The sequence below is a fragment of the Martes martes genome, assembly GCF_963455335.1.
Source record: "Martes martes genome assembly, chromosome: 9".
NCBI lineage: Eukaryota > Metazoa > Chordata > Mammalia > Carnivora > Mustelidae > Martes > Martes martes.
The window spans coordinates 16,163,855-16,177,356 of NC_137896.1; the positions used below are offsets into that span (position 1 = coordinate 16,163,855).

The following is a 13,502-nucleotide window of genomic DNA, read 5'->3' on the forward strand; positions in this document are numbered from 1 at the left end:
CCTTCCTCCTCTCCCACCCGGCCCCCACTCACCTGTTCCCCCACTCCGAGTTCACACGGCTGCTCCCCCTCTCCCGCCTCCCCCCACCGCCCCCGGTACCTGCGCCCCAGCCGGGCAGACGATGCTTGGCGGCGCCGCGCGGCGCGGGGCGAGGAGGCCAGGACCCCGGCGCGCGTTGGGGCGCGGGGGTGCAGCGCGGAGTGGGGGGCGGTCCTGCGTGTGGGAGCGCGACGGAGCCGGCGGCCCCGAGCCGGCCAGCCCCGGCGAGGGTGCGCGGGGGAGCCGGCGGGTGCCGGCCGCGGGCGTGTGCGGGGCGCGGGCGTGCGCGCGAGGGTGTGTGCGCGGCCCGGGCGGAGCGCCGGGCGGGCGGCGGCGGCGGCGGCGGCGTTAGGACTCGGGGGACGCCGCCCCCCGCCCCCCGCCCCCGCCCCCCGCGTCCCGCCCCCGCCCAGCCGCCCGCCTCAGTTCGCGCCGCGCCTCGGCTCCGAGCGCAGCGGCGCCGGCTCTGGGAGCGCCGCGGAGCCCCTGCGTGCGGCCGCGCCGGCGATGCGGGGCCGCCCCGCGCCCGCCCCAGTCCCGGCCCCGGCCCCGGCCCCCGCGGGAAGGGGCTGAGCCGCCCGCCGCCGCCCGGATGGCGAGCCTCGCCGCGCTCGCCCTCAGCCTGCTCCTGCGGCTGCAGCTGCCGCCGCTGCCCGGCGCCCGCGCACAGAGCGCCGCAGGTGAGTGCGCTCGCCGGGCCCCGCTCCCTCCCCGGCGCGCCCGCCGCCGCCGCGGGGCCCCCGGGGGAGAAAGTTGCGCGGGCTCGCGGGGGAGGGGGCGCGTCCCGAGGGCCGGAGCCGACTCCCCGCCGCCCGCGCCGCCAGCTGCGTCCGGATGCGCCCGGGCCCGCGCGTCCGCCGGGCAGCCCGCGTTTGGCGAAGTTCCCCGCCCGACTTTCCTGGCGGCCCCCGGGCTGGAGGAACTTTCGCGGTTGTTGCGAATGTCTCCACTTGCTGCCTCCCACTTGTCGGAATCGGTCCCTGGAGTGTTTGGGGCGGCGAGACGAGAATCGGCACCGACGCCCGGGGTGGAGCGTTCGCTTCCCGCAGCTTCTGGGGCAGCGCGCGCTTTTCGCGGGGAGCGCTGGTCGCCGGCAGGCCGAGGCTGCCGGGGCGGTGGCTTTTCTTTTCTCCAGGGAGAGACGGCAAGCTCCAGACTTTGCTCTAAATACGCCGCGCCCCTCAGCTAGTCCTGAAGCAATCCGCTGAAGGCACCGTGGGGGTGTCGATGTTAACGACTGAGACAGCACTGCCTCCTTCCTAGCCCGTGGTTTTTAGCGGAGTGTATGGGCGCCCCAGTTAAGGCCCTTCAAGCAAGAGTGGCTTCGACCTGTGAGGCTGACTGTTCCCGAAAAGTTGTGGGGTGTTTGTTTGTTTGTTTTGGTGGGGACACTCATATTTGGGTTTGGCCACAGGAAGGAGGTGAGCAGAGGTAGTTCTCAGTGTGTGTGTGTGTGTGGGGGGGCTGGTGTGCTCCTAATGGTAAGTTGGCATGCCCAGGAGACTACCACCATCCTGGGTCTTACACTTCACCAAACCCCGCCCGCCGCAGGCCGCTTCCAGCTCCGAGCCCCCAAAGAGTGGGCGGCAGGTGGAGGGAGAGAAGGGAAGGAGGGGCGTAGGTATGCTTCCAAGTTCAAAATCACCTTGAAGTTTTCTACCACCGACTGGCTTTGGTGGGACCACACGGAGCGGAGATTGCTGGGATCCCAGGGACAGGCCGAGATAAACAAGTGAGATTTAGGAAAAGATTAGTTTCGGATTGCCAAGTAACGGCGGTGCCCGTATATTATCATGAAGAAGCAAAGAAAGAAGGAAAAAAAAAAAGGTTTCACGGTGGAGTGAAACCTCTTTAAACAGGCTGCCTTTGAGGTCAGGAACCGCTGGAGTGACCTTCCAGGGGAAATGCACTGGCGTCTCTCTTGCGCCATACCAAAATGGGAACCGGGGATGGGAGTTTGTGAAGGGACAGCCTGTTTCCGTGGCTGGGAAGTTAGGTGACTAGGACACTTCTGAGGTGTGTGAGGCTGAAAGGTTGGATTAGCAAGTGGATTAGCAGGCACCACGCCATTCTAAAGATGGTGTACAATTCCTCTTCCCATTTTGGGTCTGTATGAGGTGTGCTACAGAGGGGAGAGGAGGAGGATGCTGGGGGCAGTCCTGGGGGCTCGGGCGTGATTTGTGACTTAAATTCTTACTTTCCTCCAGGGCCTGACCGGCCTGCCCCGCATTAACAGTACTCACGTTCCCGCGGCGAAGCCGCCTTCCCCCCAGCCAACCCCCTCGCCCACCCCTCCAAATATTAAAAATATTCCGCCGCAGTTCTCGGGTAGCAAGCGGTAAAACCCTGCCGGGTCGGGGAAGCTGTCCAGTGCAGAAAGGGCGCTGCTCGCGATGCTCCCACCAGGTGGCGCTCGCCCACAACTGTTAAAATGCAAATCGAGTTGCTTTCATCGCAGGAATAGAACTTCTTTTCAAATTTTAAATGAGTAATGTGTTTATTCAGCAGCCTTTTGTTAAAACATTTAGAGAGGTGTGAGGAGCGAGCACCTTTTCTTTGTTTGCTCTCTGGAACACAAGGGGAAGAAAAGCAATCCAGGACCACAGTTTGGGAAGATACCAACTCTAAAGGCTCCTCTGGTTTCTTTTGCTTCTACCCGAGCCCGTTGGCTTCTGCAAATCGACTAGAGCATATACTTTGCAAGTGACTGCGTTTGTTCCAGGGGCTCCTTAAACATGCGAGAGTAGCTTGTGTGCGACAGAGACTCATTAATTTGTAAAAACAGGGATTTTCTGTGCATATCTGTCTGCTTTTTGGTTTAATGCTGACGTCTTGGGCCATTTAAATTAGATTTTTTTTTTTTCAGACTTCTTCATAAAGATCTCCATTTGTAGATGCAGGAATTCTGCAAGTGTTGACTTTTTAAAGTGGATTTACCATCTTACTTTATTTCTAAACGCTGAAATTGCTGGAATCCACATCTAGTGCAAATATGACAATGTCTTGATTTCCTTTAAAGTATCTTATTTAAAACTTTTGGCAAGTTTGGGTAAATAGTACATCTTAAAACTCGGTGGCGTGCTTTCCATATTGTTTTAATCTGAAAATTCCTAGTCTTAAAAGCACTTCAAATTTGTAAGCTTGCGTCTAATACACAGTTAGGGTGATATGCTTTGTTGTAGCATGTTGGTCACTGTGTCCAAAGGTCAGTGGTGAGAGCTTGTCATCAGAAGGCGGTTTCCTTCTTCCTGCTCTAAAATGTGTTTCATGAGCCAGGGTAATGTTTGTAAAGAATGATAGTAAAAAAAGCATTTGAAATCAGCTTGCTGAGAGTGTGGCAAAACATCATTTGGGATAGGGCAAGAGAGAAACAAACAAACAGATAAGGGGATAATTAGTCCATTTACTAGGGGATTTCAGACTCTGTACATTGAGAGCAAAAATGGATCAGTAGAAGGGACTGACTTGAGATTGCAGTTGTTAGCGATGTAGTCATTTAACTCGATTCTCATCGCCAGTTATCTCTGGGGAGCTGTTAGCAGTACAGTCAAATTTTATTTTCTCTCCTGGATTGCTTGATTTCTTTCCTAATAAAAGAATAATTAATGTGCAAACCTGGCTTGGATTCTGTTTCAGCAACAATCACAAACGCATCCACAATGAGAGCAGACCATTTTCTTGGGTAAAAACCTACTACCTTTCCGCTCTATTCCATTTCTCCTTGCTGGTCCCTAGCATAGCGCTTGCAGGCTTGCGGCTGCCGGCTGTGACGGCATCCGCGGGAGTAGTGTTAACTGTCACCTTTCAGAGCCACGATCACAGGACGGTACAGCATCCTTCCTTTAAGCACGGGATACTCCGGTGACTCTCTGACAGCATGTTGCTGTGGAAACAAGGGCAATGGCATGTAGGCGGAGGGTCCTTCATAAATATTTATTGGTGATGATGAAGAGATGGTAGAGTCTATGGCAACCTTCGTGGGGGCCTGGGGAGTTCAACTTGGGAGGCAGCCTGACTTAGGGAACTGAGTAAGAGCTTTGGAGTCTAAAGTTCTCCATGTGAATCCCACTCTGCCTCTTTCCAGCCATGTCAGCTTGGGAAAGTCATTTACCTTCTCCCATCCCCAGGTTCTCATCTGTAAAGTGAGGGTAACTGTAGCTGCCTCATTGACTTTTGTGAAGACTAGAGATGATGTATGCAGAGTGAGTAGTTGGCCAGCGCACAGTAGTGCCTTATCCTAAAGGGGAGCCTGGTCTGTTACTTGGCCTTGGCATTGGTGTGTGGACACAGGTCAAGGGGGCATTGATAGTAAGCTCAGTTATGAGTAGAAAATTACGTGGCTGGGTTTTGGTGATGATGTTTAGTTTTTCCTGCTGGGGGGCACTTGATTTCCTGCAACTGCTTTTATTTTATTTTTATGGGGGGGGAGGGGGTTGCAGAGAGGGAGGGGGAGAGGGAAAGAGAATCTTAAGGAGACTCCATATCCAATGCAGGGCGACTTGGGTCTCGATCTCACAGCTCTGAGATCATGACCTGAGCTGAAATCAAGAGTCAGACGCTTAACAGACTGAGACACCTTGGTGCCCCTGCAACTGCTTTTAGAAAGAGATTTAGTACCAAACAGCTGACACTGATACATTTGGCCATTCAAGAGTTCAGATAGGGAATGTTTAGTTTTAAGCACATTTTACCTTCTAAATGAAAACTGATAAAAACCCAGATGGTTACATGTTGTAACAGGAGAGTATTTGGGAATATCTTCCTTCCCTTCCTACCCTGTCCCTCACCCACTCTTCCTTGCCTCCTCTGCTCCATGTCCCTCTCTTACCTGACGTAGAAATGCAGTGCCTGGTGCTCTGGAGGCAGTGGGAAGGTGGGAGATGCTTTGTGCACTTGATAAACAAGCAAAGAATAAGTAAACATATAGAGGGCCGTGGCATTCCAGTAAAAAAAAAAAAAAAAAAAAAAAAAAGCTATGAGATTATTGAAAACAAACCATGTCCGACAAGTGTAATAGCATTTGCAAGCACATTACAGAATTGCAGAATTGGGGCTAGGAGGCAACACGATGTAGATATCAGCAAATAGAGTGTCTCATGAAATCTTATAAAATGGGTTCAGATTGGTTGGCAGAGGCTTAAAAACCATGGTTTAAAAAAAAAAAAAAAGATGATAACAATCAGATGCCGGAGTGATTGGTAGTGTTGTGTCCAGTCGGGCCAGGGTGGCAAGTTGGGGTCATGGGGTTTAGCATTTGATGTGGTCTTGCTGGACACTCTTATTTGCCTGAGTAATGTGGACATGGAGACAGCAATGCCATTTATTTATTATTTGGAAGAATTGTAGTTCTAAAGATGATAGACCCAGGTGTATTCTAGGCATCGATCCTAAGAGACCTTCTGGAAGTCAACAGTGAAAAATGGGAATTTTTGTGAAAATGGGAAAATGTGTCAAAAAGGTAGAATGGTGGGAAGATGATAGGAACCATTCAGGAATGATGATCATTTGGCCAGTTTTATCCCAAAATGTCAGCGTTATTTCCCTTGACCTATGCCAGTTATCTACACAGGCAAGAGCTCCTCAGAACCTTTACCAGACTGGCAGGTAACTAATAAACTGAAGGTAACTAATAAATTAAAGTCCCCAGTGTTACAGACTTAATTTTTTTTTCCCACACTGGATGTGTGGAAGATGTCACACACACACACACACACACACACACACACACAGCCCCTGGTGCCCGAGTGGAATAGATCTGAAATCTTTTCAATTTCTTGAATATTCAGCTTAAATTTTTTATTTGATGCTAGAGGGAATTAAAAATGGTGATGTCAGTTTGGCAGTTTCCTTAGAAAATTAAACCTACATATACTGTAGGATCCAGCAAGTCCACTTATAGGAGTATAGCCAACAGCACTGAAAACAGACATCCACACAAAGGTACATACATGAATGTTCATAGCAGCGTAATTCACAGAAGCCCCCAAACTGGGACCAAGGCAGGTGTCCATCGACTAGGAATCCACCTAATGGGATGCCACGAGCAATGAAAAGGAATGAACTATTGATATATGTTACAACGTTGATGAACCTCAAAAAAACATACCAGGCAAAAGAAGCCAGATGCAAAAGACTATCTACTCCATAAACTATTCAGAAAAGGCAAATCTCTAGAGACAGAAAGCAGATCAGCGGCTGCCTGGGGCTGGCGGTAGGAGCGGGGATTTATAGCACACGGGCCCGAGAGAATATTTTGGAGTGATGGAGAGATGGGAAAACTGGAAGGAGGTGGTGGTTGTATGACTCTACAAATCCTGGCACCCTGGATATGAACTTGATAAGCTGTTACATCGCTATTCTGAGCCTTTATTTCTGCATCTGTAAAATGGGCACCCCAATGCCTCCCTCACTGCCAAAGGAGCCAGAGATAACGCCTGTACACTGTCAAGCTGGGTGCCCAGCACCAAACAGGCATTGCTATTACTTATCCCTTGTCAGTCTCCAAAATAGGCTTTTGCGTGAGTTATTTGCAAGGCATTATTTTTGGTTGTTTTTTTTTTTTTTTCTTTTTTTCCTGGGGACTTTTTAGACTGAGTTAAATCAGTGAGCTAACATGTCTTACCTTTCATCAGTTTGGAAAAAACGAAAAAGTTTTCGACTCAAGTTTTGTGACAAGGATCTGAGCAATTAGGTGGCTTTGTTCATTGTTGAGTAGTGAATAAGGAAACAGCTTTTTTGGAGAGCTAATTTTATTAAAATTGCAGATGTGAATAGCTTGTATGTGAAGTATTTTGGTAGGGTATGGATTGGTGGGGGAGGGAGAGAATAGACCATTCATTCATTTTTCTTTATCTTTAAGCCAGGACGTAGAAATGTAACAGAAGAGGAGATGCTCCCCTATATCAGGGGCAGATGCACCACATTTTTGGCCCTTTAGTTTCCTAACAGGGTGAACAGCTGCAAGAAATGAGGCAACAGCTCTCTACCTGCGTGTTTTTTTTTTCTTCCCTGCTTTTCTAGGGGGCTTCCATCCACATCCCAGGAGAACTTCGCACTGGCAGTCCATATGCTGCCCTTAAAAAATGTTTACTAACTTCAGACTTTTCTCAGCCTCATGAAGCTCATCCTCCTCCCAGGGCGGAAGCTGTGCTGACACCCCCACCCCCATCCCCAGCTCCAGCTTCCCAGACCCCTGGGGAGCTTGTTTCCTCTCAGATCACCTTGATTTTGCTTTACCCCTCTTTAAAAAAAAAAATTTTTTTTTTTTAATTTTTTAAATCCCAGTGGTTCTGAAACTGATCACAGGCTCACAAAGCCAGTTCTCTTGGTCCTCCCGAAACTCATACTGGGGGTTTACATAGTCATTCTTTCCTAGTCCATGTGTCTCTTCGGAACCAAGCATGGATTCATGGATTCATGTCAGCGAGGAGAACTTTTTAAAGAGAGCTTGATGTTAGATCATCAGGCATGAGCGGTCTTGGACGCTCCGGACTTGCTCTTGTTGACCATAATGACCACTTGTTTTTGGTGTCACAGGTTGGTCAGAGGAACCCCGTCGAACCAGATCCTTCTTCAGTGCTTCCGGACGTCTTTGAGAGCGTCCTTATTTTTCTGTGACAATAAGCAGGCCGGGGCTCACCTCTAGGTTAGGTTTTCTGTCCCAAACATGGGGTCACTAATTTTTTATTTTAACGAGCTGTGGCTCCTTTTTGTGGAGACATCAGAGTCTGAATTTTAGTGGAACTCTGGAAGAGAACAGAATAAAACAGGGGCGGGCAGTAATGTTAGGGATAGAAAGATATTTTAAATAGCATGCGTGTATTACTGCTTATCTCTCTGATTTTTTTAGGGTTGCTTTGGGCATGAGACCTATTGATCGAATTAAAAATAATTTTGTCACTGTCTCTGCTTAGAGTATAGCCTTAAAGTTGATGGCAATGCTTCTTATTTTCTTAAGGATCTTGCAGTCGGCCCCTAAGTGCCTGGGTCCAGATGAATTCACCTGTCAGTGTTTCTTAGGTACCAACTTGGTGAAAAGAAAAAAAAAAAAAGCACCCCCCCCCAAAAAAAACCCACAAAACAAAAACACCCCAATCCCATATCACTCTAAGGGAACTGTGTTAGTTACCTAATGCTGCATAACAAGTTACATCCCTCACCATCCCTCACCGTTTCTTGGAGTCGGGAATCTGGGTGTGGCCCAGCTGGCTTCTCTGGCTTTGGATCTCTCCGCCGGCTGCAGACAGGCTGTTGGCTGGGGCTCCAGTCCACTCAGCTGGAATGGAGAAGGCTCTGCTTCCAGCCTCACTGGCATGGTTGTGGTTGGAGTGAGGGGCTCAGTTCCTCGGGAACTGTCGGCTAGAGGCTGCTCTGACTTCCTTGCTATATAGGAGCCCCCCATCCCATCACGGTCGCCGGCTCCATCAGAGCAAGCCTGACAGGGCAGGAGACAGCATAAGCAACACAGAAGTCAGCCTTTTATAACCTAATTTTGGAAGTGACATCCCTCACTTTTGCCAGCGTCTGTGTGTCCAAGGTGAGCCCCTGGGTCTGGCCTCCTCGCAAGGGGAGGGAGTCAAATACGGGCTTGAAGGAAGTGGAAACTGTCAGGAGCGGTTTCAGGAGCTACCTATTCCAGAAACCTCAAAAAATAGATCAGTGTAGGAAACCTTGTATCTCGGAGGAAAATACAAATATAACTTTTAAAGTGTGTGCAAATCTTTTAATTCTTTTTATTATTTCAGGAATCAGTGTCAGTTCAGTGTAAAGTTTTTGCTCTTAAAGGCCTTTGAAAGTAGAGAGATTTATTGGCTCTGAATTGACTTGGTCCAAATCTTAAAAAAAAAAAAGTTAATTAGGAGCATCAGAAAGTAAAAATGAATTAACATGAAGACCTGTCAGAAAACTTTTCAAATTTTAAAAACTTTAAAAAACTTTAAAAAAGTTGAAGTACTGTCAAGTTTTTGTAAGACTATAAAACTGTCACACTAGGATCTAGGTTGCACAAGAACCAATTTGTAGCAAACACCAATAGATTAGGGCTACAATTTAGCTGGAAGTTCATATTTTTATTACATTTAGATATCCCAATTTAAAAAACTGGTACTCATTTTAGACCTTTTTGACCTACTTCCAGAGGGGTTTTTTATTGTCACATAAAATAAGCATGGAGCATTTACTAAGTTACAGTGATGTAAAGGTTTAATGTAAATATACTGATAATTTTATGGATCAAAACATGTCCTCCTGTACTCTATGTTTTGACTGCTGTTGTAATAGTACGGTCATTACAGAAGGAATTCAGTCATAGTTTTTCAGGGCAGCAGTGCTTTGGAACCATAAGATCTTCCAGTGAAGGATGGTTTTGTCAAAAATCAAAATGGGCTGATCAGATGTTGGACTTCCTGGTGGGGACCTGCCCCGGGAATTTCCCTGATTTTGTAGATGACCTGTTGCCTTGGCAGGTGGGAGGGGTGGTGCCAAGGCCCCCATTGTGTTGGCCAAGGTGGCATCTGCAGTTAGGCAGGAGGGTCACTGGTTTACTGTGGCCCTGATTCCCAGCCCTCGTGGACTCATTTCCACGAGGCCCTGGGGAAGGAGGAAGCTAAGACACCTTGAGTTCACCCTTCATTCCCTGGGGAAAATGTTTGTCTTTCTAACATTTTCAGGGACTTGGATTTTTGAGTACATTCTCATTTATTAACTGTCATCTTCAGTCCTGCTGGGTCAGGCTGTGCAGAGTTGGGTGGCCAGGCACCGCAGTGTGAGGGAGGTGGGAGCCTAAATTCCCCAGGGGGTCTAGGTCACAGCTCCTGCACAGTCACATTTATGGGCCAGGGTCACGGCCTTTGTGCCGGTCCACTTTGCCAGTGTTGATTTCACAGTCATTTCCACGTCCACCCCTCTCCTAATTCCAGATCCGGACCACCTTCTGTTTTCACTGTTAGTTTTTTTCATTCAGTGATTCTTCCCTGAGCTGACTGTTGTTCATATACCATCTCTTCACCTGTTGCATTGTGTATGTGTGTGTGTGTGTGTGTGTGTATATATATATATTTTTTTTTAAAGATTTTATTTATTTATTTGAGAGAGAGTGTGTATGAGTTGGGGGGGAATGGCAGAGGGAGACAGAGAGAAGTAGACTCCCTACTGCGCAGGGAGCCTGTTGTGAGACTGATGTGGGACTCGATCCCAGGATCCTGAGACCATGCCCTGAGCCACGAAGGCATCCCTATTTTTTACTTTTTGTTCTCAGAAACGTGTGTGTGTTGGGGTGGAGGCAGTGGTTTTCAGCTCAGAAACTTCAGAACCCAAGATTTAAGCTAAGATTCTAACTTGTCTCAAACTAGGGATGGGGTGGGGAGGGGAGTTCTGATCAGTTCTGTTCAGAAGCTGGGAGCACTGCCAGCCTCTTCCCTTTATCCGTCTGGCTTAGGATGGTTATCGTCCTCTAAACAGCATTGTCTGGAACAAAGCAGAGGCCAGCTCTCTAATACTGGGGTTGTATTGCCTTGAGGCCATTTAAATTAGCTTTACAGAGGAACCGTGCAGCCTCCCGAAAAAGAGGAAACTTCACAGTTTCCAAATTCTGTGATGCTCAGCTCAAACATATACGCCCTTTAGCCACACCCAGGCACCATCTTGCCATTGCTTCAAATACAGGTTCAAAACACTTTTTTTGGGGGGGGTGGGTAATACCTATCTATGCAAATTTCCCATTTCAATTTAATCTTTTAAATTTTCTGCACAGAGGATGGGTGTTCCAAGTAGAACATTGTTTCTGGGACTTGACCCTCTGAACATCATTTTTGGCGGAGGAGTACGATTAACCTGAACAAATCCCAGAGTTCCGAGATGTGATTCTTGTCCACATATGTTAAAACAGAGTTTTAGTGCAACTTAGGACTACTCCCCTCGTTGGTCACTTTTTTAGTGAAGGCTGATGAAGTCAGCTGTCTTACTTTTCTTATCTTTATCTCTTCCCACACATAAACATTTAGCGTGCATTTAAATTCATTTGTGTGTGAAAGCATATTGTTACTGCTTTTACCTGAGAACTGGCTTAGCGAGTACTGAAGTGTCTCTTGGTTCCATCTCGTTTCTTCTCACCTGCCAAACCTCAGCAGCTGTCATTTGTCCTTGGAAAGTTGCTGCCCACCTGTTCCACCTGGAGCTCTAGGGGTCCTTGGTACCCACCCCATGCCACATTACCTTTTCAGACGTCTAACTAGGGGACTAATCTTTGTGATCCATTGGTTTTGGCTCAAACTTCAGATGTTTCCTGCTTTTTGTGGTTTTAACTCCCTTTGGAGATCATTAGTCCTAGCCACTGTTTTGGGTCATATAGAAGATTCCAGGAGTTACGTCTTGAGCCATCTTTTATTATATGTCTGGTCCAAAGGGTTCGAGGCAGAACAGTGAATGAATACCACTTGACTGAGCTCTTTCATGAAAATTCTTATGTTCCAGGCATGTTTTTACTTAATGCTTCCCACTTTGGCATTTCTGATCTCTGACTAAATCTGGCCATCATGGCGAGCTAGTCATGCCTATCCCACTTCTGACACCATTGGCATAGTTTCAATTGGATTATGGATTATCTGGCAGAGACCTGGTATGTGCTCCAGAGCTCCCATAATTATATTCCCTGTTTATTTAGTCAGAGACACAGGATATCATGGAAGTGAGTTGACTACACAGAGGGGAGGCAGGTGTAGTATATCTTGGCCTGACCTTTTCTGGCTTCACCATTCCTTAACAAGGTGCATAGTTGCTAGTGAATCAGGTAGACTCTTGCTTATGCACAGAAACAGCCCCATTTTTGATGTGCCACTGCCCTTTTCTATCAGCATCTTGGAAGATCTTATACTAAAAATCTGCATATCTATTAAGGCATATTTGCAAGTATTATTGGGCCCTTCTGGTTCATGAAGCAAATTCAGCATCTGGAAAGCCACATCCTCTTCTGTTGGAAGGAAAAAGAACCTATTTTCTAAGCATAACAGTCAACTATTATATTAATAACCGAACAATGCATGTTTATTTTAGTATAAAATGCAGAATGGAAGGCTACACTCTGTAGAAGAGGTATGGGGAGAAATGCAGCTGATGTGGTAGATGAAGGGCATTTTGACTTTATCTGGAATATTTTAGTCCCTTTGGAAAGAGGAATACACTTAAAGAAAATTTGTTGAAGTTAGTTGATACTTCTTGATAGAGAAGAACATAGGTGTTAATTACACTTCTCTGTGTAATATTTCTGCATTTAAATTACTTCCATCAAAAGTGATCCCTTTGGAATTTAAGGTTTACCAGTAAAGTGCAGATGATAAGGATTTTGAACATGTGTTGCTTCCTTCAATCATTCTTTCAAAACAAATTTACCTATTGTTTTCTATATGGAATGCTTTCTTTTAAAGTCTGTAATTAGGATTCCTGTGGGGAATTCTAAGACCCCTGCATCTGGTTAGAAAGAAAGAAGTAGAGAATTGTGTCGCAGATATAGAGAAACACTGAAGCATGAGTGATTGGGGCCCTGAGGGAGGGGACCTTATTAGGTATCAGTGCCTTTTCCCTTGCAACACCCCTTTCCCCTCTTGGTACCTCCATGGAGAAATCACAGAGATTCTGCCATGGGACAGCCTCTGGCCCTGGGTTTGTTTGGGACTCCAGAAAGGCACATTTGAGATAGAGGAGTCATGTTGCACAATCTTTTCAGTGTTAGGAGGTGCTGTGAACCTGGGCACAGTTTACTATATGTGAAATGACCTGATGATGTCTGTGTACGTTCGTTCATTCCTTCCTTCCTTCCTAAAGATTTTATTTATTTATTTGTCAGAGAGAGAGGGAGAGCACAGACAGGGGGAGCAGCAGGTAGATGGAGAAGCAGGCTCCCCACTGAGCAAGGAGCCCCATGAGGGACTCTATCCCAGGACCCTGGGATCATGACCTGAGTTGAAGGCAGCTGCTCAACTGTCTGAGCCACCTAGGTGCTCTGATGTCTGTGTTTTTTAAGGGCTCAAGTTCTGGTGCCTGACTTTAGTATTTTTATTTTTTTCCCTGATGATCAAATCATTTGAAATCTTTATAGAGGTTACATAATATAAAAATCTACCCCTTCCTGATCAATTGGTTTTATTATTTAATGCTATCCATAGTTTGTTTTCAAAAGGAATATGTGTTTGGAATCCCCACATCTAGGAGATGATACAAACAGAATCTTTTGCCAGGATTGTTCATTTCAAACAGCAGCTCCATTAGAACAGTCTGGATTAGAATAAGACAGAAGGAATTTTCACTCCCCTGGGATGAAGATTTCTAAACCCTGAAGAGTATATGGAGGAGAGGAGCATTTGGCGTATGTTGGAATGGGAAACAGAATATACAAGGAGATGACAAGTAATTTGGTGAGATGATGGATGATAGCGGAATAATAATAGGGAAACAGATTCTCAAGTTATGAA

At 47.1% G+C, this 13,502-nt stretch overlaps 1 protein-coding gene across 8 annotated transcripts in view; it reads left to right on the top strand.

The window, feature by feature from the left end:
* Positions 1 to 631: 631 nt before the first annotated feature.
* PTPRT (protein tyrosine phosphatase receptor type T) overlaps positions 632 to 13,502 on the top strand; it is a gene marked incomplete at both ends in the record, with an annotated part of 1,058,076 nt that continues 1,045,205 nt past the window's right edge. For all 8 annotated transcript variants that reach the window (XM_080814111.1, XM_080814118.1, XM_080814112.1 and 5 more), the window contains one exon: positions 632 to 719. In XM_080814111.1, coding sequence (XP_080670237.1) covers positions 632 to 719 — 88 coding nt within the window. The remainder of the gene's footprint in view (positions 720 to 13,502) is intronic.